This window comes from Mesoplodon bidens (assembly GCF_964165515.1).
Source record: "Mesoplodon bidens genome assembly, chromosome: 2".
Taxonomy (NCBI): Eukaryota; Metazoa; Chordata; class Mammalia; order Artiodactyla; family Ziphiidae; genus Mesoplodon; species Mesoplodon bidens.
In genome coordinates this window covers 2,259,345-2,282,675 of record NC_138177.1, presented here as the reverse complement: position 1 = coordinate 2,282,675, position 23,331 = coordinate 2,259,345, and the positions used below count along the sequence as shown (strand labels likewise).

At 62.2% G+C, this 23,331-nt stretch overlaps 1 protein-coding gene across 2 annotated transcripts in view; it reads right to left on the bottom strand.

Annotated features, from left to right (window-relative positions):
• Positions 1 to 7,726: 7,726 nt before the first annotated feature.
• The window catches only part of KIF21B (kinesin family member 21B), a 44,166-nt gene continuing 28,561 nt past the window's right edge, over positions 7,727 to 23,331 (bottom strand). The window contains exons 21-35 of one of the 2 annotated variants that reach the window (XM_081224614.1): positions 23,217 to 23,318; positions 21,858 to 22,023; positions 21,627 to 21,678; positions 21,400 to 21,457; positions 20,486 to 20,691; positions 20,333 to 20,407; positions 18,660 to 18,773; positions 17,127 to 17,165; positions 15,327 to 15,463; positions 14,382 to 14,562; positions 14,098 to 14,262; positions 13,782 to 13,899; positions 12,977 to 13,147; positions 12,339 to 12,538; positions 7,727 to 11,319 (exon numbers count right to left, since the gene is read on the bottom strand). In XM_081224614.1, the coding sequence (XP_081080740.1) occupies positions 11,262 to 11,319; positions 12,339 to 12,538; positions 12,977 to 13,147; positions 13,782 to 13,899; positions 14,098 to 14,262; positions 14,382 to 14,562; positions 15,327 to 15,463; positions 17,127 to 17,165; positions 18,660 to 18,773; positions 20,333 to 20,407; positions 20,486 to 20,691; positions 21,400 to 21,457; positions 21,627 to 21,678; positions 21,858 to 22,023; positions 23,217 to 23,318 (1,842 nt within the window). In that variant the 3' untranslated portion in view covers positions 7,727 to 11,261. The remainder of the gene's footprint in view (positions 11,320 to 12,338; positions 12,539 to 12,976; positions 13,148 to 13,781; positions 13,900 to 14,097; positions 14,263 to 14,381; positions 14,563 to 15,326; positions 15,464 to 17,126; positions 17,166 to 18,659; positions 18,774 to 20,332; positions 20,408 to 20,485; positions 20,692 to 21,399; positions 21,458 to 21,626; positions 21,679 to 21,857; positions 22,024 to 23,216; positions 23,319 to 23,331) is intronic. The other variant, XM_081224615.1, reaches the window with a different exon arrangement.

Sequence of the window (23,331 nt, the reverse complement as noted above, 5' to 3'; positions counted from 1 at the left end):
TATAAAACCCTAGCTCCAGAGGAGAAATGAAAGTACTTTTTCATAGAATGTAACATAACACGACGTGATAACGTGGCAGGATGTGACCGTGATATAAGCATGGCCGTGCCCGGCCCAGCGCCTCTAGGAGACGTGATGTGGGGCCTCCTGCCTGTGGATGGACCGGCTACAAATGCAGGTCGTGTGTTGGGGACGCAAATAGAGACCCAACAAGTGTTGCCGCTGGTGATGTGACTTCCAAAGTGATGGACAATTTTTGGTGAAGTTCTGAAAATGTGAATTACAGTCTTGCTTTGATCTATATTGTACCTGCGTCCCTAGAAAATCCAGTGTGTATCTGAACCATAAAAAGTACTCTGTGTTTCTATAAAAGACAGAGTCAAGTTCTGGGCACAGATGATTAGAAAGAAGGTTTTGATTGCACAGGTATCAATGGGACATGAGGAACTGTGTCCTTCCCCTCATCCTCTCAATAGTTCCATCCATCCCTCTGGGGATGGCACAGCCCCCAGCTGAGAAGGCTGAGACCCGCTGATTGCGTCCATGAGAAAACGTGGGCTCAGGGTCGCTCCATCTTCCACTTCGCTGTAGGAAGTGGAAATCCTGATTTTAGGTGCAATTTCCCACGTTTATATTGGCAACTAAGTAAGAATGTTTGAAACAGTGTGCGGAGCAGATGGAAACATCTGCGGGCTGGCTTGGCTCATGGCTGCCGGGGTGCCGTCCTGGTACAGGACCACAGAGCAGGAAGCAGGAGGCTGGGTCATACGGTTTGGTGGAGGTTGGGACACAAGAGCAGGACTTGACGCTGTAGGAAACGGGGAACCATCGAAGCACTAAGCAAGGGTCACGTGGTCGAATGGCCGCGCATTTTTGACAGACCGCCTGGCAGCAGGTCGGAGGATAAGTTCCCGGGACACGACTGGGTCTGGGCCGGGGGCCAGGGAGAGGGGATGGGGTCATGGAGACGAAGACGGGCGGGTTAGCCAGTCTTGGAGGCTGATTTGATGTGGAGCGTGCAGGTAAGGGTGGACCCCCGGGCTCCTAACACAGGTGAGTGCTGGCGTTGGAGGCTGAGGGGAGAATCCAGAGGTAGGAGCAGGTGTGGAGGGGACTCCAGTGGCTCGACTTGTACACGTGGAGTCAGTAAGGCCTGTGGGGTCTGTCCCACTGGACGTCAGACATGGGTCACTGACGCAGGGAGAGCGGGCTGGGCCGTGGGCAGGGACGTGCACTTGAACGGCAGGTGGAAGCTGCAGCCCTGAGCCTGGACTCGCACAGCGGGACAGGCACGTAGTCAGCATCGGGCTTCCAGGACCCAGGCAGAGTCTAGGAAAGAGAATCCGGCAGAGGAGTGGAAGAGGGACGAGAAGGGAGGAGCGTCACGGTCCCCCAAGAGGAGAAGCTTCAGGGAGTGATGGTGACCGCAGCACGAGTGTAGGAAGAGAGCCGCTGCGGGGGCCCGTTGGGTTTGGACCACAGGGGATGCTGTGACCTTCGCAGGTGCAGGGTCAGTGGGGGGCGTGGTGGAGGGAGGGGCCCAGGGAGCAGGAACCCAAGGGTTCCTTGGGGCGGCTCAGCTTCACCACACCTTCAACCAGTGCGGTCCCACCTTTGTCGGTTTGGGATGTAGGATTTCCAGTTAGGGTTTTTATTTGAAGAAAAGGTTCTACTGCCAAAAAAATCTGAAAAACCATGGATGTAGCCTCCTCGTTTAAGAACTTGGATGCAGAGTACAGAGTGAAAAAGAGCGTCGGGTGTAGCCAGGAAGGAAAAGCAGGAGACGGGGTCGGGGCTGGTGGTCTTTGCAAAGGGAAGACGCGTCACCCTCGCAACCTTCAAGGGAGGATACACACAGAGGTGGCGCCTTCCCAGGCGCGGAAGGAAGATAGTGAAACCCTTAACTGCACACGGCACTGTGGGGCCCTGTTTAAACAGTGGTGTAGACACCATGGGTTCTCTTGCCTCCTGAGGCAGGTGACGTGGAGATTGAAGCTTTTAAGCCGAGATGTAAATAAACGATATAGAAACAATGGAATTGGAGGGGAAAATGTGTGAGCCAGAGATTGGGGTGATTCTGTGTGAGTTTCATGCCTCCTCCAGGGAAAGTGGTCGCCGGGGCTCCATCCGTCCGGGAAGCCTTCACCGAGTAGATCAGTCCTTAGGAGCTGGGCGGGAGGGGATGCAGGTTAGAATGTTGTCACAGATGTTACACTGAGAGGATGACTCCACTGTACTCAAGACTGTCGGGGGTGGGGGAAGGGGGCGGGGCCACAGAACCAGCAGTGGGCACGTTGCCCACGCCGGCACCTCTTCCTACAGCTGAAGCAGGAGGAAAGCAAAGCCCTGTGGTTCCTGAAGCAGAGTGTGATGCTTTTCAAGAGCCCGCAGGCCCACATCCGCCAGGCAGCCGTGTGGTTTGCAGGTATGGTGGGCCTTCCCTCTTCCTGGAGCCACCGTGTCCCTGTCCTGGGGTCCTTCAAACAGCCCGAGGAGCCGGGACAGCGGGCAGATAGGGCCTGGGGTTGTGACCTTGGGGGGCGGAGGACTGTCTGCCCCTGACCCCCACCCCCTGTAGGAAGCTCCTGCCTGGGCTAAGCCACGTACTTGTGGCCGGGCAGGGAGGCTCAGAGACTGGAGGGGTCAGTTCGATCACCCGAGGAAAAGCATCTTCAAGGCAGAGGCTCCCCTCCCCCTCCCCAGCCCCATCTGCTTGGGACCCTTCAGAGAAGCAGGGACGAGGTCACTTCGACTTCAGGGGGAAAGTCTGGACCCGAGGCCAGTTGTGGGAGGGCCAGACAAACAGAAGGCGGGAATGCCGGCGGTTTGGGGCAGAGGCATGGAGCAGGTGCAGCCGGGGCCCCATCGGTCCTCTGTGCCCCCCGCAGGCCAGATCATCCAGACCCTGAGCGAGGAGGAGGCCAGCGAGGTGGAGGAAACCTACGCAGGTCAGTGCGGCCCCGCGGCACACCGCCCCTGGCTGTCAGATGTGGAGCTGGGGTTGGTGGGGTAGGCTCAGAAATGAGGGAAAATGGGCAGACGGGCTCACAGAACTCACCACTGGGGAGGACTGAGGAAGGAGCTTGTCTCCGAGGCATTAGCTTTGGGGCTCTGGTTGGGGCCCTCCCATCCCCCAGGTCACTCACCGTCCCTCACCCCGCTGAGCTCCAGCTGAGCTCCAGCCGTTCATCGGCCGGGACGGTTCCTGGACCTCTTTGCGGGAGGGACACCGGCCTCTTCTCACGTGGGGCCACGCGGGGGCTCTCAGCGCCTCCCTCCTGCCCGGGTCACCACCCTGTGTCCCCCGCCCATCCATGGAGACACCCCTCCCTCCCGCCCTCCCCTCTCCCAAGCACCGCATCCCTGCCTGGCGGGGCTCCCGGCCGCTGGCTGAGTCCCTGTAGTCAGAGAACATCGCTCACAGCTATGCTCTGGGGCGAGCAGGGCAGAGCCGGGGAGGGGAAAGTGGGCAGGACCTCCAGGGCTGGTCCCGGGCTGGACGGGGAGCCTCAGACGCGTCTCCTGGAGCCCGGCAGGTGTGGTCCTGCTTGTGACCGGGGTGTGTGCACCCTCAGGAGGAACTCTTGCTTACATTCTACAAGCTGTCCTGCCCCTTGCTGCACAGCACCGCCCCCCTGCCCACGAGCCCCCGTCCCCCAGGCCCAGGCCCTCCTGCTCAGCACCTCTGTGTCTGTGTTACAGCCCTGAAGTGCATGCAGGAAGACCCCGACCCCGCGGTCAGCTGCCTGGCCGCGCAGACCTCCTACGTCCTGGAAGCCAAGGAGAAGATGAAGGTCACCACCCCCAGCTCCTGCTTCTGTTGCAGGAAGCCGAGAAAGGCCCGTTGCTGAGCCTGCGTCCAGGGCAGACAAGATGGTGGCGGCAGTGACTGCGGCTGGGCTTCTGAGCCCTGCTCTAGACGGGGGGGGGGGGGGCGTCCCTGCAAAGCCTCTATAATAAAGGGAGAGGGACCGCTGGTGACCTAGTGGCTAGGATTCCGGCCTCTCACTGCCATGGCCTGGGTTCAGTCCCTGGTTGGGGAACTGAGATCCCATAAGCCGTGCAGCATGGTCAAAAACAAATTTTTTTTTTTAATTAAAAATAAAAGGAGAAAGAGGGAACGTCCGAGCAGGAGGTGTTTCCTTGTCTTTCCCCTGGAGCCCATTCCCGCCCGTGGGGTAGAGCTGCCTTCTCTGCAGCGAACCTCTGGGTCCAGGCCCCTCCCAGCCCCGCCCTCACTCAGCCAGGGTCCTGAGGCCAGAGTGCGGGGACTCCGGAACCTCAGCTTGAACTGTGAACTGGGAGGAAAGCGGTGTTGGGATACAGGGGGTGTGGGCAGGGCTCCTGGCCGTAGGCAACAGAGTGCACTCTGGCTGGTTTACGCCGGAAAGCCGCTTATTAAAGGGCATCCGTCAGCTCCGGGCACAAGGCGGCTCCACAGAGCACCACTGTGGCGGTCCCTTGGCTCAGCACACCCCGGCCCAGGTGACAGCGCTCAGGCCTGGGCATGGAAAACTTGGCCACTGTCCCTCCTGCCACGCCGACGGGTCAGCGGGGTGAGCACCTACCATCTGCCACTGCCCTGCTGGAACCGGCCCTGCGGGGGGCCGTCCCACCGTCCCGGGGCAGGTCTCCGTCCACGCGGGGCCACTGGCTGTTCCCATCGCCACCACCCCGCCACCCCTCGGAGCTGGGGTGTCACCTGTTACCCCCGACCTCAGTCAGCTGGGCCCTGGGCAGAGCTCTGGATACAGGGACAGTGACCCCATGTCCTACAGAGCAGGGACCCCACGGCCCAAACTCTGGCCACAGCGAGGCGGACGCCCGGCCTGGCTCTGGCTCTGGCCCTGCAGCGTCTGGCCTCTGTCACCCACACCCCAGCCCCCGGGGACGTGTGGAGCTCCTGCTCAGTGGCCGTCTCCACCTTCCACGCCTCCCTCTCAGCAGTGGCCATGCTCCCTGGGTTATCTGGGCCTGGGGAGCGGCGGGAGTCACTGCCATGGTTGCAAACAGACCTCAGAGGCAGCGCTGAATCTCGCGCTAACCCGGCACTGGCCAGAAGCCTCTTCCACCCACCGCCTTTGTCACCAGCTGGCACTGGGGGCCTTTCCGGCCGCACCTGTTATATAGGTGGTGGTGCTCGGGGAGAGTCACAAGACTCAGTATACATTCATGGTCCCTGCCTCGCCCTCCAAAGCACAATCCTGCTTTGCTACAAGCAATGACAAAGGATTTATCGTATTATAACCTATCAGCAGGTCGAGTGCATTGGTATAGGAGCCGCTTCAGAGACAATCACGCTCCTTGCCTTGGTCAAGCCAAGTTAAGGGACTCAATAGGCAGAGACCAGCCCAGGAAATGGATTCTAGGGCCCTCTTGTCCTGGGATGATCTTGGCCACATCTGTCGGCGTCTGGGCCTCAGTTCCTTTCATCTGTAAATTGAGAGGTTTGGAAAAAACTATCTTTTAAGATGCCACCCAGCCCTGGCAATGAATGGCTCATGCCAGATTCCAAGAAGTGCAAATTTCTTGCCTGGGAAAGCCGCCTGGGAACTTATATCCTAAACGGAATTTCTCTTCTTCATCCTCATTTGTTTTCCAAGTTTTCCATAATAAACAGTTATTGGACTTCCACGGCCGTCCAGTGGTTAAGACTCTGCCTTCCAGGGCAGGGGGCATGGGTTCGATCCCTGGTCGGGGAACTAAGGTCCCACATGCCGTGGGGTGTGGCCAAAAATTTTTTAAAAAGAGGCCATAATAAGCAGTTATTACTCTTATAATCTGGAGAGAAAAATCCCACATTAAAAGAATAAAAAGCAATGTCCCTTAACTCGCTATTCCTGCCTCCCCACCCCTAAGTGCCTTGGCTTCGTCAAGACTTGAATTTGGAAAAACCACCTTTTGGAGCCAAAGTCGGGGGCCGAGGGGGAGTCCGCTGGGTGCAGTCAGCTCCAGGCCCTCCGTCTTCTGGTTTCATCCACACGTTTCCCCGCTGGTCCACAGCTGGCGATGCCCCGTTGTCACTTCCCGCAGTCGACAGCAGGCTCTGTCCTGAATGGCACAATCCTATGTGAAAGATGGCCTGTGGGAGGCAAGGGTGGGGTGAGACCGGGTGGGAGGTGGCGTGGGTGGGGCTCGGTCAACCAGCCAAAAACAACCGGGCTCAGGACCCACCGCTGCTCCCCAGGGCTGGGAGGCTCCCGTGCCCACTGCGGGGCTGGGGGGATGCATCTCCGTCACTGGCTCAGGGTCCCCCAACTTGCCAAGCCCCTTGTGAGGACCGGGACGCTCTGGGGAGGACCCTTCCTCTGCCCATGGCAACCCCACCGGTGCCATCACCTGTCACCAGCTGTGGGTCCAGATCAGCAGTAGGGCCTGTGCAGGCTGACGAAGCAGCTTGCTTTTGTATTAGGAAAACAAAGCGAAGAGAGACCCAATTGTCTTCTTAATATGGACATCAGAAAGGAAAGCTTCAGAGTGGTCGGGGGAGGCAAGAAGGTGCAGGCTGGCCCCCGAGGTGGTGGTGCAGGGGCGGGGGTGGGGGGGGGTTTCAAAAGGCAAAGGCAGGTTTAGATAGTTGCTGACAGCTCATCACTCGACCCGCCAGGATTGCTGTTCTTTCTTTCTTCATTCACTCCCACTCTCCCTCTTTAAGTGTTTGCTCAGCATCTGTGGCCACAAGGCACTGAGGGAATACAGAAAGAAACAAAATGAAGTCAGTACCCACCCCCCCCACACCCCGCCAAAAGAGGGTAAATTGTATGGTATGGGAATTACATCTCAATAAAACTGTTATGAAAATGTTTTCTTTGATAGAGCTAAACCCGACAAAGTGGAGATTTGCACACACAGCTGGTGCAGAGCATCGGGACGCTACGGACCCTGAAGTGCATACAACCCTAAGTTATATGAGCATCACTGATGCCTGGAAAACCGCGGTAACGAACAGGATCTAGTGAGTTACAAGCACAAGAGCAGCTCCGTTTTACAGTAACAACTCTGTGTCTTCCGGGCTGAAGAGCACGTTACAGGGTCGCTCGGCATCTCGGAGACGTTTTTATGTTAAAATGGGTCTTTTATGTTCAAAATAATGGGACGTATAGGCAGAGCACAGGATTTTTAAGGCGGTGGGAAAAAGAAAAGGGAATACGAGTTTTTAAGACTGAGAAGCCGTGATCTGGAACCAAACATCACGCCTTCGGTGGAGCCGTTGGCACGTGTGACCGTTTGTGTTTCTGTACCCTCCTCCTAAGCCACGAGGAACAGAACCGCATCTGGGGGGCGTAACCCGAACGGCGCCTGATGGAGTGACAGGAACGGGTGTCAACCGTGACTCCGCCCTTAGCAGCTGGGATGCTGGAAAGCCGCTTCCTCTGAGATGTTTCTCATTTCAGAAAATGCAAACACCGCCTGTCACACAGGTAGTGAAAACCCGATGGACGCCGCCTGGAACAGTGTCTGGAATGGAGCAGGCGCTCGGGAGACACTGGTGCCCTCGCCTCCAGCTGCGTACGTGTCCCAGGAGGGGACGCAGGGAGGCTGGAGGGAACTCGGCTCCCTCAGTGAGTAGGCCTGCTCCCAACTTACGGCCTGTATTGACCCTCATGCTGGGCCTGGCCCAGATGCCTGCCCCTGCCCGCCACCAGCCCCTTCCCCCCACCCCTGCCCCAGGGAGGACCGCCAGCCCAACATCTGCAGCCCTCAGGGTCACACCACACACCACAGACAAGGGTCATTCGCGTTTTATTTATGACAGCTTCTTAGAACACTCACATCCGGTCCGGGAACAGAAATGTACAGCATGAGGCTTAAATAACTTTCATACACTATGTACAGTCATCGGCAGACATACAAAACATATATACACCTGTGCTACCACCCAGCAGAGGAGCTGAACCAAATGCAACCCTGCGCCCAGGCAGGGGATAGCTAGAAAAGAGCTGGTGGGCAGGGCAGGGCTTCACAGCAGGGGTCTTCTCTGACCCCCGGCTCTTCCCGGAACTGTCCCTGCTTCCCTGCAAGGCCCTCGGGACAGGAGTTCCAAGGGCTGGACTGGGCTGTGGTGCAGCTGGGAGCTCCTCTGAGCACTGGGGAAGGGGGAGTGGAACAAAGATGCCTTAGAATCAGAACTTTCCCTGTCAACTCTATCTTTGCACATCAGAGGGTTGGGAAGGGGTTGGGAGCCAAAAGAGGAGGGGTTGTGGGGGGCAGCAGCCAAGCCCTGGCTGCTTGGGGTGCAAAGGGGCGGATGTGCTGGGTTTGGGCCACTTGGTGGGAAGGAGCTCAGCGCTCTGGCAGGGCAGGCCCTGGCCACACAACACGGTGGTGAGCGCACCGGGCGACGTGGGGAAGAACGACCAGGGGGTGTGCCCGCACCCAGCCCAGACCGCTTCAGAGGATGCCCGGGAGCCAGGCCCCGCAACGGTGGGAGAGGCCAGGAATCCCCGGCCGTACAGCAGGCTGCCAGCGTCTCCGCCACACCGGGTGGCGTGAGCAGGTCCTGGTGACAGTCCTCCCTCCAGTGGTTTGTGCTTTAAACTCCCTCCGCCCAAGCCACCCGGCCCCTGGCGGGCAGCAGGGCCGGACCATGCCTGGACCCACAGATGGCCCCCCAAGGGGTGGAAGGCGGCACCCTGACCGCCTCAAAGGCTCGGGCGTGCTGGCCTCTCTCAGCCTTCCTCTCTCCTTGGCAAGCTCCAGAGTCAACTCCAGGTGCCTCGGAGGAGCCAGCCCTGCAGATGGAAGCAAACACTGGCCTGGCTAATGCTGAGAGCAGAGGCCTGGCCCCGGACCGCGCCGAGAAGGCCACGGGCAGTGGCCGGAAGATGGTCCCGTCAGGGGAGCTTGCCAGCCAGCTTGAGAGCCTTCCCGGGGCTCAGCCCCGGAACAGGATATGGGTCAGTGGGGCTGGGATGGACCTGGGATCGAGCACTCAACAATTTGGGATGTCGGGGGAAAAGGGTGCCACTCCGGGGCCCCCAGCCCTCCAATGTGGCCTGCCTGCAGGGCCAGCCTCAAGCCTTTGGGTGGGCACAGCAGGGCAGAAGTAGTAGGACGAGTCCCGGAATTAGGACAGGCTGCGGGCCGAGCCCTGTCGGAGCGAGGGCGGCCCCTGAAGTGGGCGTCCTCGGTCTCCCGCTGGGCAGAGCCTCCTGGCCGGGTTTGCCCAGGCCGCCTGCCACCAGCCCTGCCTTGTGCTCAAATCACAACCATTTTGTGCTTCCACATTGAGGACGCTTGTGCATCGAGGGGCGCTGGGGGCCCCCTAACCATGGACCCAACCCATTCCCGAAGGAGCAGGCAGACTTCAGTGCTCTGGAGCACAGCTGGGAAAGGCTCCAGAGACCTCAAGTTGAGAGTCAGTGCTTCCCGCCAGGACAGCAGAGCCAGCCTGCCATGAGGTAGCTGACCCATAAGAAACAGCAGAAAAGGGGCAGGGACGCTGAGCACCTCTCGCGGGCCAAAGGGCCCATCTTGTGCAAGGACAGGCCTGCAGCCGCTGCCCAGTGGCCCCAGGCTGAGGCCTCCAGTCTTTTGTGTTTCTACAGTTTGTAAACAGTCATGCAGATTCTTTCTTACAGGAGGCAAGGTTGAAGATTTCTGTTGAGGTGGGTGGAGGGCTGGGGCCCAAGAAGAGAATTGTACCCACTTCGAGTGGCTGAGGGGGCTCCTGGCACCCCTGGGATGGCCCAGCAGGAGGGATTTCCAGTCCTGAAGACACTGTCCCGGCTCTGGGCGTGTCCCTGCTGCACGTCTGCTCCCCCAGTGTCGACCCCAAGTCCAGCAGGGGCCCTCACAGCAGGACGGCTTTCTGAGCTGGGGGGCAGCTCGGAGCAGTGGGGAGGGGCACCGAGGGGAGAGCACAGGGCCACCTCCGGAAGATCCAAAAGTCACTGCGTCCTCTGAACAGAGCTGGGGCTCCCGGCGCTCAGACTGAGTGAGGCCAGGAAGCACAAGACCAGTTAAGCATCAGAGAAAGTGTATAAAAAGAAAAAGAAAAAGAATGCCGATTTAACAGCATCCTGGGAGCGGGGAGTCCACGGCCCCAAGGAAAGGAGAAACTCAGTGGAGTCCATCCTCACCGCTGGCCCTACAGGGAGAGACCCTGGCCCGTGCCAGTTAAGGCTTGAACGCAAGTCTCCTGAATAACCAGGGAAAGACGCCGGGGGCTCTGCCTGGCCGGGGTGAGATGCAGGGGGACTGGGGAGGGGCCCGGCCGGGCGTGCCGTCCAAGCCCCTTCATGGTGGACAGTCTTCCGAGCTGCTTCCTACGTGGCCCACCCGGGGCTCTGGGAGTGGGGACAGCGGGCAGGAGACCCCGCGGGTGAGAAGACACATGTGGCTCTGCGGGCATGGCTGGTGTAAGGCTGCCCGGGGCGGGTGCCAGGCCCCGGCGTAGGAAGGCACTGACGCGCCAAGCGGCCGGAGGCGGGGGCACTAGAGCGGCCCCCGGGTGAGGTCGGGGACGGGCCCAGGCTGCAGAGTCAAAGGGGCGCCACCCTCCTCTGCAAAGCAAATGGGGGGGCGGCCCTGGAGGGCGGGGGGTGGATCCCCCCTCCGGGACCCCTGGCCCCTAAGAGCTGAAGGAACAAGCTTGTGGGAAGAAACTTCAAGTCAGTTTCCAGGAGGCAACAGCAAAAATAAAAATAAAAAATAAATAACTGAAGGACACTGACCATCTCCCCAAAGGAATCTTTCTAGCAGCTCCACCGTGGCCCCGTCAGAAAGGGACCCAAGGAATTACTGGGGTCCACGAGGAGTGGCCACTGGTGGCCGCGGGGCTAAGGTCAGCTGCAGGGCCAGCTGCCTACACCTGGTTTCCATGGTTACCTGAGGGCTATCTTTCTGGGCTCAGAGGCAGGTGCAGTGGCTGGGCCAGAGGATGTAGGGGAGGCCTGCTGGCCAGACGGGCATGGCGAGGGCTGCCCCACCTCCAGGACAGGCCCCCCGGGCCAAGGCTGGAGGAAGGGCGTGGCCAGCTCGGCAAGAGAACACAGGGACAGGTTGGGGGGGGGGCAGGCTGCAGGGAGAGAAAGGAGGGGAAACGCCCTTTGGCTTCACAGCTTAATTAACTCCCCGACCTCCCTGTCCCCAAGAGGGGGGAGGGGGAGGGGGCAGTATCCCGTGGGAAGGTCAGGGAGAGGAAGGCGGGCAGGAGGGCCACAGCCTCTGGCCCCCGGGCGCCGCCCCGCTGGCCCCAGCTTCCCCTCTGTGCATCCCGGCTGCTGGGCCGAGGGCCAGGCTGTCCTCTGAGCTCACTCCTAGTGGGGGCCGCTGGGTACCAGGCGCCGGGCACTCCAGAACTTCACTGTCCGGTCACTGGGCGGAGCAAGAGAGGACGGGTCAATTCTTGAAGAGGGCACGGCTGGCCACCCCCGAATGAAGCATGGGCCAGATTCCCCAACTTGCCAGGCAGGGCTGGGGCCCAGGGGCAAGCACTGCTTAGGCCGAGGGCGGCTGCGGGGGTGGAGGGGTGCTGGGCAGAGGGAGAGGCCTGTGGTCACCAAGGCCCCCCAGGATTCTTAGCACGGGTTCTCTCCGTTGCTGCTATTTTGTTTTGTCTTGTCCAGGCCTGAATGCTCCCCCTCTGCTCTCTGCCACCTGGCACCCCTCTCCTGGGGGTCTGTCCCCCGTCCATGCTCGGAAGAAGAGGGCAGGCGGGGCACTCTCGGGGCAGGCGGGATACGGGGAGGGAGAGGAGGGAGGAGGAGTAAAATAATCTCGTACCGTTAAGAAGCAGCTCAGATCGAAGTGGAGAAAGAGGGGAGAGGAAAGGGGGAGGATGAGAGAGGAGATGGGGGCGGGGAGGGTGGGGGGCGGAGAGGAGAGCGGAGGGGGCGCGGGGGTCAGGGCAGGGTGGTGGCTCGGCCCTTTATGGCCAGGACTCGGCGAGGAAGGCAGGGGGTGAGTCCAGGAACGTAATTCCACACCTTTACCCGGCAGTCACTGCGTGGGGAGAGGCAGGGGGAGGCGGAGAGAGGGGAGGCGGAGACAGGGAGCGAGGTCGGAACAAGAAGGAAAAAGAAGAGGCCGTCTGAGCAGCTGCCCCTGGGACAGAGGGCCTGGGCGTCCCCGGATGGGACCGGAGCTGGGGCTGAGGGAGGCGGGCTGCTCTGTGGTCTGAGATACCTGCACAGGGGTCAGGGCTGCTGTGTCGGGGCAGGAGGGGCTGGGACACAGCGGGTGGTCCCAGCCTGGGGCCCAGCATCCCCCGTGGGCGCTCCGTGAAGGCGGGCTCAGGCCAGGGGCGCAGTGGGGTCTGCTCCACGCCCTGGCCGCGGGGACAGTGCCCGGGACAGGGTGGGGAACAGGAGCGGAGCTCTCTGCCCGGCACCCACCTGGAGGCGCTGAAGATGTGCCTGGTGTTGGTACACATGGCATTGATGGGGCTGTCGTGGCCCTTGATCTCGCCAATGGGCGTGAAGTTGTCGACGTTCCAGACCTTGATGACGCCTGCGCGGCAGGCGCTCAGCAGCATGGGGCGGCCCGGGACGAAGGCCAGGGCGCACACCCAGTCCTTGTGCGCCGTAGGGATTTGCTGCGGGAGGAGCGAGCCGTGAGGGCGGGAAGCGGGGGCCCTGCCCCAGGCTCTAGAGATGAGTCCCTCATTCCTGCTCCCATGCTCCACCCTGAGACCCTACACTGGTACAGAGCCCTTCAGCCCTCAGAGGGGTCGGAAGAGAAGGGGGCGACTGGTCAGACCGGGGGCTGAGAGCAGACCCTTCCTGAGAGCTGCTGCCTGAAGGCAGATGGTGGAGGCAGGAGAGGGTGCCGGCTGGGGTGGGGAACAGGGGGGAAGAGGGTGCCGGCTGGGGGGGCACGTGGGGGAAGAGGGTGCCGGCCAGGGGCATAAACACAGGTGGGGAAGAGGCTGCAGAACTGGCAGGCTTGGGGAGCTCTGGCCCAGGACACAGGGCCCCCAAGCCCTGCCCAGGGACCGCCTCTCCGCAGCCCACCCCTCCCGCCCCCTCTGCACCTGCATGAGCTCCTGCTGCGCCAGGTCCCACTTCTTGATGCCATTATCCCGGGAGCCGCTGAACAGGACGTCCCCCTGGATGGCCAGACACTCGATGCCATCGTAGTGCGGGGGTTCGAAGTTGTGGGTGGGGCTGACGGTGCCCGTCACACACTCACCCAACTGAAACATCTGCGGAAGAGGGGCAGGAGGGAGGCCGGGCGCCTCACCAGGCTGGGGGTGAGCTTCCCGGGGGACAGGAACTAGGGGCAGGGAGGCTGACTCAAGGTGGGTTTGGGGTGTGAGCCTCCTATTAAAATTTTTTAATTTTTTAATAAATAAATATAACACTACTTGTACTTTAAATAAAAACATTCATCATAACCCCACTACCCTCTTTCCCTTTTTTTATCCACTGCTTCCCAGCCTCCGACCCTGTACCTACACTTGCAATGACACAACCAGGGAGCAAACAGCATCAGTGCTGACTTGTGCTTTGTGGTTTTTTTTCATATTTATTGTGTAATCACTTGTACTGCATCCCATCCTATGGGTTTTCCCTAATTTACTTGACTGTTTTTTACTACCCGTAGACATTTAGGTTCTTTCTGATTTTTCAGCATGTACAAAATCACGCTGCAATCTTGACCTTCTGCACAGACCTGGCTCCTTGGGGGTGATTTTTCAGCATAAATCCCCAGGGGTCTCATTATTTTCCATGAGTCCCAAGGCAGTGGAGGGAGAGGGCCAAGGTAAGGAGAGTAGGAGGAGAACAGAGCCGCCACCGAGCCCGGCCTCAAGGTCAAGGTCAAGGACTTGTCCATACCTTAACGTAGTGGTCCTTGGAGCCGGTCACCACCAGGTCGTGCTGGCTGGTGGTCTGGGCGACCGTCAGGCACATCACAGGGCCGATGTGGCCAGTCAGCTTGCCGACCGGCTGGAACCTGTAGGGGAGGAGAGGCCCAGGCGGGGGGGTGTTGGATCGGGGGGACCCTGGGGTGGGGTTGGGGGTCCACCCTGGGGTGAATACGCCAGCCAGGGGACTATCCCCCCTCAGAGCAAGATCGAGACCCAGGCACGAGCCGCCTGCAGCCCGGGGCCGCCCCGGGGGTCCCCCGCCCCTGCCCGGGCCCCTCCCCGACCTGTTGAGCTCCCAGATGCGGACGGCGTTGCCCGAGGCGGCATACAGCATGCTGCCCGAGGGGCTGAGGGCAATCTGGTTGATCTGGTGCTCTCCCTGGGCGCTGGTGATGGTGCGGGTGGACGCAGCCGCACAGGCGTCCCCTGAGACCACCTGGCCTGAGGACCTGCCCGTGAGGGAGAGAGGCAGGGTCAGAGGTAAGGGCTGGGCTGTCGCTCGCGGGTCTCCTGAGCTGGGTCCCGGCTCCTGCCCTGCCACCAGTGCGAGCCGGGCGGGACGACTCACGTGAGGGTCCGGACGCACTTGGCCGAGTCTCGGATGTCCCACACCTTGATGTAGGAGGTGGACACGGAGAACACGAGCCCAGACAGGCTGCAGTACTTGATGGAGACCACGTTGCTGGGGTGACCCTTCAGAGCCGCGATCTCCTGCCCCGTCACCAAGTTCCACATCTTACAGCTGCGGTCTGCGAGAAAGCGGGCATGAGCAGGGGACGGTCGTCATGGCCGGGGCCCGGGGAACTCCCGTCCCCACAGCCACCGGGGCCGCCAAGGCCAGGGGAGGTGGTCCAGGGTTGCCCAGGGGACGGGGTCTGGGGGCGAAAACGTGCTCCTGCCCGCTCCCGTGGTGCACGGACGAGCCCGGCACTTCCCACCAGGGCTTCTCGGGCAAACGCCCACCAACGCCAGGTTCCCGGAGCATCGCCAGGGCGCAGGGGCTGGAGTAAAGCTCCCGTGCCTGCCCATCGCTGACCAAATGAACAAGCGATGGCAAGCAAGTCTCGGGGGAAAACCTGGACCCAGTCAACCTCACCTAGATTCACAGCCCTCTCCCTCCTGCCTCGCAGGTATGTGTACACACATTTCCCGTTTCTCTATTAGCTGTGCCTCCTGCACAGCTGCTCTCCCTGACGGAAGGTAACGTTTTCTGGCTGTCGCTGGGATTAAGGAATCGTAGGAAGTGCACAGTCCTAAGTGCTGGGGTCGGGGAGGGGCTGAGATGAGCAAAGGCGGGGCACCTGACACGCTTCCTGGAGTTCCAGAGGCAGGTCTGGAAGGAGGTACTGGATGGAGACCCCAGAGCCAGCTAGGAGGAGAGGCCCGGGGTGGGGAGCCCTGAGCCCCGGCAGGAGACCCCACCTCCTCAACCTGGCGGCTTTGCCCGCTCTGGCAAAGGGAGCGGGAGGGCGGGAGGCCCTGACCCCACCTGGCCGGTGCGGGTTCCGCCCACCTTTGGACCCTGTGAAGAGCAGCTCATCCGTGGCGTCCAGGCAGAGGATGGGCTTGGTGTGGCCCTCGGCCATGGAGACACACTGCAGCGGGGCCGTCCGCGCGCCCCTGGCTCCTCCGACTGGGGTGATGATGCCCCTTCCCGGGAGAGAGGGAGAGAGGCGCCCGTCAGCCCGGGACCGCGGCCAGGCTGAGCGAGGCTCCCGGGTGAGGGACAGGCACAGGGGCACTCGGGCTGTGGCAGGGGCTCCAGCCACAGCCCCCCAGGTCCGAGAGCCGCGCAGACAGGGGCCTGTGGTGCAGCCTCTCCGTCGCCATCCTGAGCACTTCTGGGGAGCAAGCCCGGCCAGGTACGGCCGGGGGCCCAGAACACGCGGGAGTCCCCTCTGACGCCTGCCTGACCCAGAACCCAAGACGCACACGCCCCCAGGCCCCAGCCGGGCGGGGCAGAGGCCCCAGAGCTGGATGGGCTCCTCCGGCACCTCGGTGTCCACAGGGAGGGTGGAGGAGTGCAGAGAGGGAGGGCGCCCAGGCCGCCACGCCGGGGCAGAGACGCGCGCATGCAGGCGTGCACGTCACCTCCACCTGGGCCCCTTTGGACCAGTGTGGTCAGATCTGTGACTGCCATCTACAAAGGACTAAGTCCCTCTGGGGAGCCCTGCTCAGCTCTGTGGGAAGAAAGTGCAGGCCCCTGTGGGGAGTGGAGCTGGTATGGCCCCCCCCACTCCGCACGAACACTCAGAGACCAAGGACGCCTGTCCTGAGCGGACCTGAGGACTTCGCTACACACCAGCCTCCTGGAGGGCCTGAGGATGAGGATTTTTTCCCCACTGAGGGTCTCTGGGAACGAGCCCCTGGCCAAGCCACGTGCACGTCTGAAACATGGCCGATTCTTTCCAAAGATAGCGCCGCCCCCGTGGTCGAGAGCGTCTGACGTGACCAATGTCCTGCCCTGCCCGCAGCTGCTCAAGAGCCCCCGGACTCCACCGGCATCCCCAAGGACGGCGGTGGGACAGGCCCAGCTGTCCCCGGTGTCGCAGGCACACAAACAGCCCCACTCCCCAGCTCCCCGCTTCTGACGATGGCTTGGGCCCAGGGGAAGGAGCCGGGGAAGGAGCCCAAGACAGCAGTGGGAAGACCCCAAGTTAAAAGGATAACCCTCCGCCCATGGGAGGGGCCAGGGGGTGGGGGCGTGGCTGGCAGCCTTGCAGCCAGGGGCGTCACCCCCGGGGACAGGGACAGTGAGTGGCGGTCGCCCCGGAAGAGCAGGGGGAGCCCTCAGCCCAGGGTGGCCCTTTCCCAGCCAGGGCTCAGGCCCACCAGGTCCTGGGACTTGCCCCTTGTTATGGGCAGCGGGAGGGGTGTGTGTGTGCATGCGCGTGTGCGCGGGGCTGGCTGAGGGGAGAGAGGTCTCCTGGTACTCCTGGCCTTCGGGCCAGGAGACGTGGGCAGGGCCACTTCTCGTTCAGAGCCAAGGTCGGTGAGGGAGCCCCCGACACAGCTGAGTAAAAGCCGGGACACTGAGCACGCGCGACCCTCCAGCAGCCTTTCTCCAGGGGTCCGGGCCCCCAGGCTCCCGTGCCCCCCACTCCCACCCAGTGACAAGCCACCAGCAGCCATACCCTCCCGAGCCCCCAGCTCCAGCCTGGCGCAGTCAGAGGCCACGAAGCACCCACGAGAGAGGAACCAGGGGTGAGAGGGCAGGACGGGGTCTGGGGGAGCCACGGAGAGGAGGGGCCGCATGCTGAGGCCAGGGTGTGGGGAGGGGGACAGACAGGGAGCAGCGAGCCGTTCTGTGTACCTCAGGACCTCCGACAAAGAGGAGTCGCTGTCATCAGACCTGGGGGCAGAAAATTAGCTGGATTAGGGGGAGAGAGGGACACACACGAGGGAGCAGAGGCGGCAGCGGCGTGGGGAGGTCAGAGGGCGGTTATGCTCTGCAGGGGAGCGGAGAGAGGAGAGGGTGGCGGAGAGGAGGCGGGCGGGCCGGGGAGCTCGGGGCGGGGAGGGGGACGGGCAGGGCAGGGGGGAGACGGGCCTGGCTGGTCCCAGGATCTGGGCTGCCTCACTGCACAAGCTGGGGGCCCCCTGCCCCCTGAGCGACGCTGTGCCTCCTCCCACCCCTCCCAGGAGCAGGCCTCTCCCAGCAGTGCTTCAGGGACCTGCTGATCCCCAAGCACTGGCCCCACGAGCCGCTGGACGGTGCCCGGGAGCTGCCTCTGCACACACATGGGCCCGACACCCCGGCCACCGGGCAGGACCGGGGTCTGGAAGCCCCCGGGGCTGGGATACCAGGGCCCCACCCAGAGCTGCTGAGAGGGACCTGTGACTGTCAAGGTGTGAAGGGCCCCTGGCTGGCAAGGGGGTCCCCTGGCTGGCATAGGGGGCACCCTGGCTGGTGTGAAGGGCCCCTGGCTGGCATGGGCCGGGCTCAGTGCTGTCCTCCCACAAGGGGGGCCACGGCAGGTTTGGGGCAGGAGCGATGTTTTGCCTCTGTGAGGAGAGGTGGTGCAGGCAAGGCCTAGCGCTTTGTAGCCTGGGCTCCGCCGAAGGACAGAGGAGCGTTAGGGCCAAGGGGAGCCCTCCGGGGGCTGCAGGAAGTTGGGCGTCGGGGGTGCCCAGCAGTGTGGGGGGCCCGGAGGGGAGCACAGGAGGGCGGGGCCTCTCCCTTCGCCCACGCGGAGGCCCACAAGTCAGAGATCCCAGGTTTGGGCCCAACTCGACCGCTTTCTAGGTGTCCCGGGGCCTCTGAGCCTCATCTCCTCTTTGTAAAGCAGGGAAGGCAGTCCTCACGGCTGGTTTATATACTTCCAGCAGAATCACGTGTGTGCAAGCCTGGGGCGGCGCTGGGGGGCGGTGCCCACCGCACTGGGAGGTGAGTGTCCAGCGAGAGTGGGCAGTAGGGGTGAGCTGGCCCCACCATGTGACAGAAACGGGGTCTCCTTCTGCAGGGACCCTTCACAAGGGCGCTGGGGCATGGCCTGAGCATTAGCGGGGGTGGGGGTGGGGGCTGTGCGTGACTGAAGCTGAAGGAAGGGGCTTCAGAGAAGAATCAGAATCAGCAGAGGAGGCAGGGGCAGCTCTGGGTAGGCCCATGGGGTGCCCGACTGCCCGGGCTTGGCCCCGTGGCTTCCTTCGTGCCCTCTCCTGCGGTCCCCACACACTCAGGGGACGGGAGGGGTCCACGGTCAGCACAGAAAGGGCAGAAGTGCCGGGAGCGGGGCCAGCGCAGCATGCCTAGTGTCTCCCCGCTGCCCGCCTGCCTGCGGCGAGGACCCGCCCGCAGCCTCCCTGTCCCCTCTGCACCCCCCGCCCCCCGGTGCCCGGCTCTTACTTGTCCAGCGCTGACCCTTGGCTCTGGTTACTGGTGAGACGAGAGAAGACGTTTCGGTCATTCCGGGGCCGAGTGGGAGGGGACGAGGGGGGCGTGAACCCCACGTCTGTGGACCTGGCAGGTGAGCAGGACAGAGCAGCATCCGTTAGTAACCGCACCTCTGCCCAGGGGCATGCACACGCGGGGTCACCTGCACCACCTTCCGTCTGGTTGTAAGGCCTGCAGGGCAGGGGGTCCTACGGCCCAGCTCCTGCTTAGCCCCCAGGGGCTGGTCCTGGTGATCCGTGGGTTCCACATTTGGGAATTAATTCACCTGCTCACCAAAGCCTATCTGTCAGCCCCAAACAGTACCCGCAGGGTATGAGGACCCAAGCGCACATCTTCCCAGCTGAGGTCAAAAGCGGTGGCCCTACCTCCTTCACAGTGCACACAGCGCCTTTTGCAGTCTATTTAGTGTCCTGCTTTTCATATTTTTGTGCTTTTGGTTGGTGATTTCAGTGTTTAAAATGGCCCCGAAGATGGTGATGCAGGGCCACCTGGCATCCTGAGCTCAAGGAAGCTGGGACGTGATTTACAGAGAAAATACGTGTTAGATGAGCTTCATTCAGGCGTGAGTTCTAGGGCTGTTGGCCCTGAGTTCAATGTTAATGAGTCAACGGTACATATTGGATTAGGTGTCTTTAAACAGAAACTCACATGACGGGTTGATGAAAACGCTGGGACCAGAGGCCCCCAGGAGCCCAGCCCTGTATTTCCCAGGAACAACGGCTCAGGATTCGCTAAGTCGTGTTCACAGTGCCTTGACAACACAACTGCCACAAACAGCGTGACCCGATCTCCAGGGAAGAGGCCGAGGCCTCAGGGCGCCACCCCTTCCAGCACCCATGACCCTGCCCTTTGGAAGGTGGTTCTCAGGTTCAGCCCATCCTCCTTCCCTTTGGAGGGTCCTCACGAGTCCAGCCTACATTCCCCCCAATTGCAACTCAGTGTGTTCTCTCTGTCACGGGGGGCGGGACAGTCTGTGGGGCCCCGGGTGCGCAGATGCCCTTGCAACTCCTCCCATCACAGGCCCATGTGCAGCCACGGGCATGGGCGGCTGGACTGGAGGGAGGGACAGGAGCATGTCCCCCTCCCGACAAGGCAGGTGCATGAGGTCATCCTGAGCCCCTGCCCTTTTACTGCTTCGCTGTGTGACCTGGGGAGGCCACCAAACATCTCTGAAAATTAAGGTGACCCTGAGAGGCATCGGGATACCCGAAGAAGCCCGTGGGGCCCCATGAGTGGCTGGCCGGCTGGGGACTGTCCTCGGTCCTGCGTCCCCTCCCGGGACTGTCCTTACTCACCTACACTCCGCCCACAGAACAAGACCTTGAAAGGGGCTGAGGCCTTCCAAGGACCCCTGGCCGTGAACGGGGCTGAAGCCCACTGGTCCCGTGACCAGTCCAGGCCACTGCAAATCCACCCACGCTGAGCTCACGGCAGCCAGCAGCTTTTAGCAGCGGCCTTGGCCACCAGCTCAGGTGCTTATGGAGAGATTGTTTCCTGAGCTGCAGCTGACAAAGTGAGGAAGGGGCCGTGAGGGGAGCCGAGCGGGGCCAGATGAAAGTGTACACGACGGTCTACAGTGGGCCTCCCAGCGATTCCCGCCCCCAGGGTCTAGAACACGTCCTCACCTGACGGGCTGCCCTCGGTCATATGACTTCCTCCGGGTCAGAGGGGACGTCTCCGCTCCTCGAGACTGCCGGGGGCTGGAATGCAGGGTCCAGTGAGGCCCAGGCCCACCTCCCGGTCCCACCCATCCCCCCACCACTCGGCGCCCTCCTTACAAAGTGCTCCCTCTGGTGGGCAGGCTGATGGTCCGAGAGACCTTGTCCCGGTAGTAGGGGTCTCGGACGGAGAAGCCCACTGCGTCCTCTTTGATCTCCACGAGGGAGGCCAGGGACTTAGTGATGTTCTTGGTGGACACGTCCAGAGGGGGGCCCAGGCACTCGGCAGACACGGCCTTCATCTGGGCGGACAGCTTGGGCTCACCCTGAGACAGGAAGGGCTGGGTGGGCCCACTGCCCAAACACGATGGCACAGAACGGGGAGCTGGGGGAATTCCAGCGGGGAGACGTGCCGCCGGCCTGAGGCGGAGGAGGTGATGGAACGGCCCCGGCAGACACGACCCAGGCACGTCTCCCGAGGCTTCTGGAGAAGCCAGACCAACAGGAGATGCCTCTGCTGCCTTTCTTTAGACGTCGCAAACGGAATGCCAGGCCGACCTCTGCTGCTCACCAGCTAATCAGTTACTCAGAGGCTGTGCACAGGGCACCGCTCCCAGCCTGCAGGGCTCTCCCCTCTCTCTTTAGTGAGTCCTGTTTCGTGGTTCTGTCTAGTCTAGTAGCTGCTCCCTCAGTGTCAGGCAGACTCCCTCCTTGCTGAGTCAGTAATCCGCACACACAGTAACTAGACATCCAGGGCTGGTCTTTGACTCAGATCCGGAGGCAAAGTCTTGGTGGGGAAGAGGGTGAGTTCTGACAACGAGGCCTCGGGCTATGGTGATGTCACTACACCCACTTCAAAAGGAATGGGCTGTAACGGGTCACACATGTGGGCACCCCGACCCTTTCCAGGTTAGACCCTTCTTGGCCGCCTCATCCCAGCTGGAGGCGATACTGGGTTGGGGCCGAGGGTAGGGGTAGAGCCCCAGGAAGGTGGAGCCCACCCCCCACCCCGGCCGCCTTCTGGCGGGGCTCACCTTGAACTTGAAGTCGTCATGGCTGGTGGAGCCTTTCATGCTGAACGACTGGGAGAAGCTAAGGAAAAAGCAGACGAGGGTCAGGATGCCGACAGCTGATGTCCCGGCTCCCTGGGACTTAGGTTCGTGGTCCCAAAGAGCCCCCAAGCCCAGGCTCAGCCCTCGACCCTCCGGCAACCCCCCAATCCAGCCCCAGGCACGTGCTCGCTCCCAACCTGGAAACTCACCTCCCCTCCGAGAACTCAGACACCTCCTCATCTGTGCTGGCATAGCCGTTCTCTGCCGGGGAGGAGGGAGCCGAGGGGTGAAGCCCCGACCCCTCACCCTCCCTCCCCCCCTCACCCTCTGGGATCGGATCGTGGCTCCCGGGGAGCCTCGGGGAGGGAGGGTCTATTAGGCGGGAGGCAGGGAGCCCTGGGGGTCCCTGGGGGCCCCAAGGCCAGCCCCCCGCCCTGTACCCTGCTGCACGTTGTGGATGAGGGCCTGCAGCTCGGGATGGGCCTCGGCCCTCTCGCGCAGGGCGTCGAGCAGCAAGTTGTTCTGGGAGGGGCCCGCTATGTCTGTCTGCCTCAGCCGTCCCTCCAGCAGCCGGATCTGGGCCTCCTTCTGGGCCACCTGCAGCCCCTGAGGGCGGGGAGCGAGGAGGCCTGGCGTTACCCCTCCCGGCCTGGGGCTGGGGGGGCCCCGTCACTGCCCTCCCAGGATCTGCTTCCAACCAGACGCCTCCCTGCTAGCTCCCAGGCCCCAGCCTGTGCCCATCACAGACCTGCGATGCACCCCAGCCCCCTTAACCTACCCCCCATCCACGCTGTGGGACACACTCCCTGTTATGGGCAGAATCGTGTCCCCAAAACGCATAGGCAGATGCTGTAACCTCCAGGACCTCAGAACGTGACTGTGTTTGGAGATGGGGTCTTTAGGAGATCATTAAGTTAAAACGAAGTCTCTAGAGGGGGCCCTAATCCCTGCGACCGGTGTCCTTATATAAGAGGAGGAAATCAGGACACAGACACACACAGAGGGAGGACCTCAGGAAGGGAGAGGCCGAGTGTACAGGGCCAGGAGAGAGGCTCAGAGGGACCCGCTCCGCCTACACCTCGATCTCTGACCCCAGCCTCCAGGACCGGGAGCAGTAAACGTCTGCTGTTTAGGCCCCCTGTCCACGGTGCTGGCCACGGCAGCCCCGGCAGAGGAACACGCTCCCCTGTGTGGCGACGCAGAGCTGCAAGGGCTCCCTGGGCGGGTGAGGGGTCAAGGAGGCCAGGCCCCTGCCCCTTCCCCGAGTTGCCCCACAGGCACAGACCCCGGGGGAAGGAAGTCCCCACGGCCAGCGCTCTGTCGGGCAGAGGGGACAGGGGACCGACACAGGCCAAGGGATGCCTTCTGCTCCTGCACGATGCCACTGGCTCCACTCCTGGGTGGAGCATGTCTATCTGTTCCTGTTGCCCCACCGGAAACGCGCGCGCGCGCGCGCCCACCCACACACACACACACACACACACACACACACACACACGCTGCCCCCTCCACCTCCGCGGGCTCAGGCCCGGCCCTGCTCTGGATGGGCTCACACCAGACGCCAGGGTCGCCCCCGACGGAGGCCCTGCTGTGTACCAGGCGCCACGTCAAGCCTCTGGCCCCGTCATCTCGTTAAAGCCGCGCGCGCAGCAAGCCGTCACCCCGCTTTACAGCCTCGGCGCTCACCGGCGCCTGTAAGGGACGCTGCCGGGCGCCCGGCCGGGCCCTGTGCTTCACCTCAGGGACGGGTCCCGGGGCTGCCTGCCCACCGGCCCGGCAGGAGGCGAGCCACGGCCTACCTTGTCGATGGACGCCTTGAGGAAGTTGTCTAGCAGGAGGCGGGCTTCGGCCAGGGAACAGGAGCTGATGACCACCGACGTGTCTGTGGAGTCCAGCTCCTCCTGGACCGGGAGG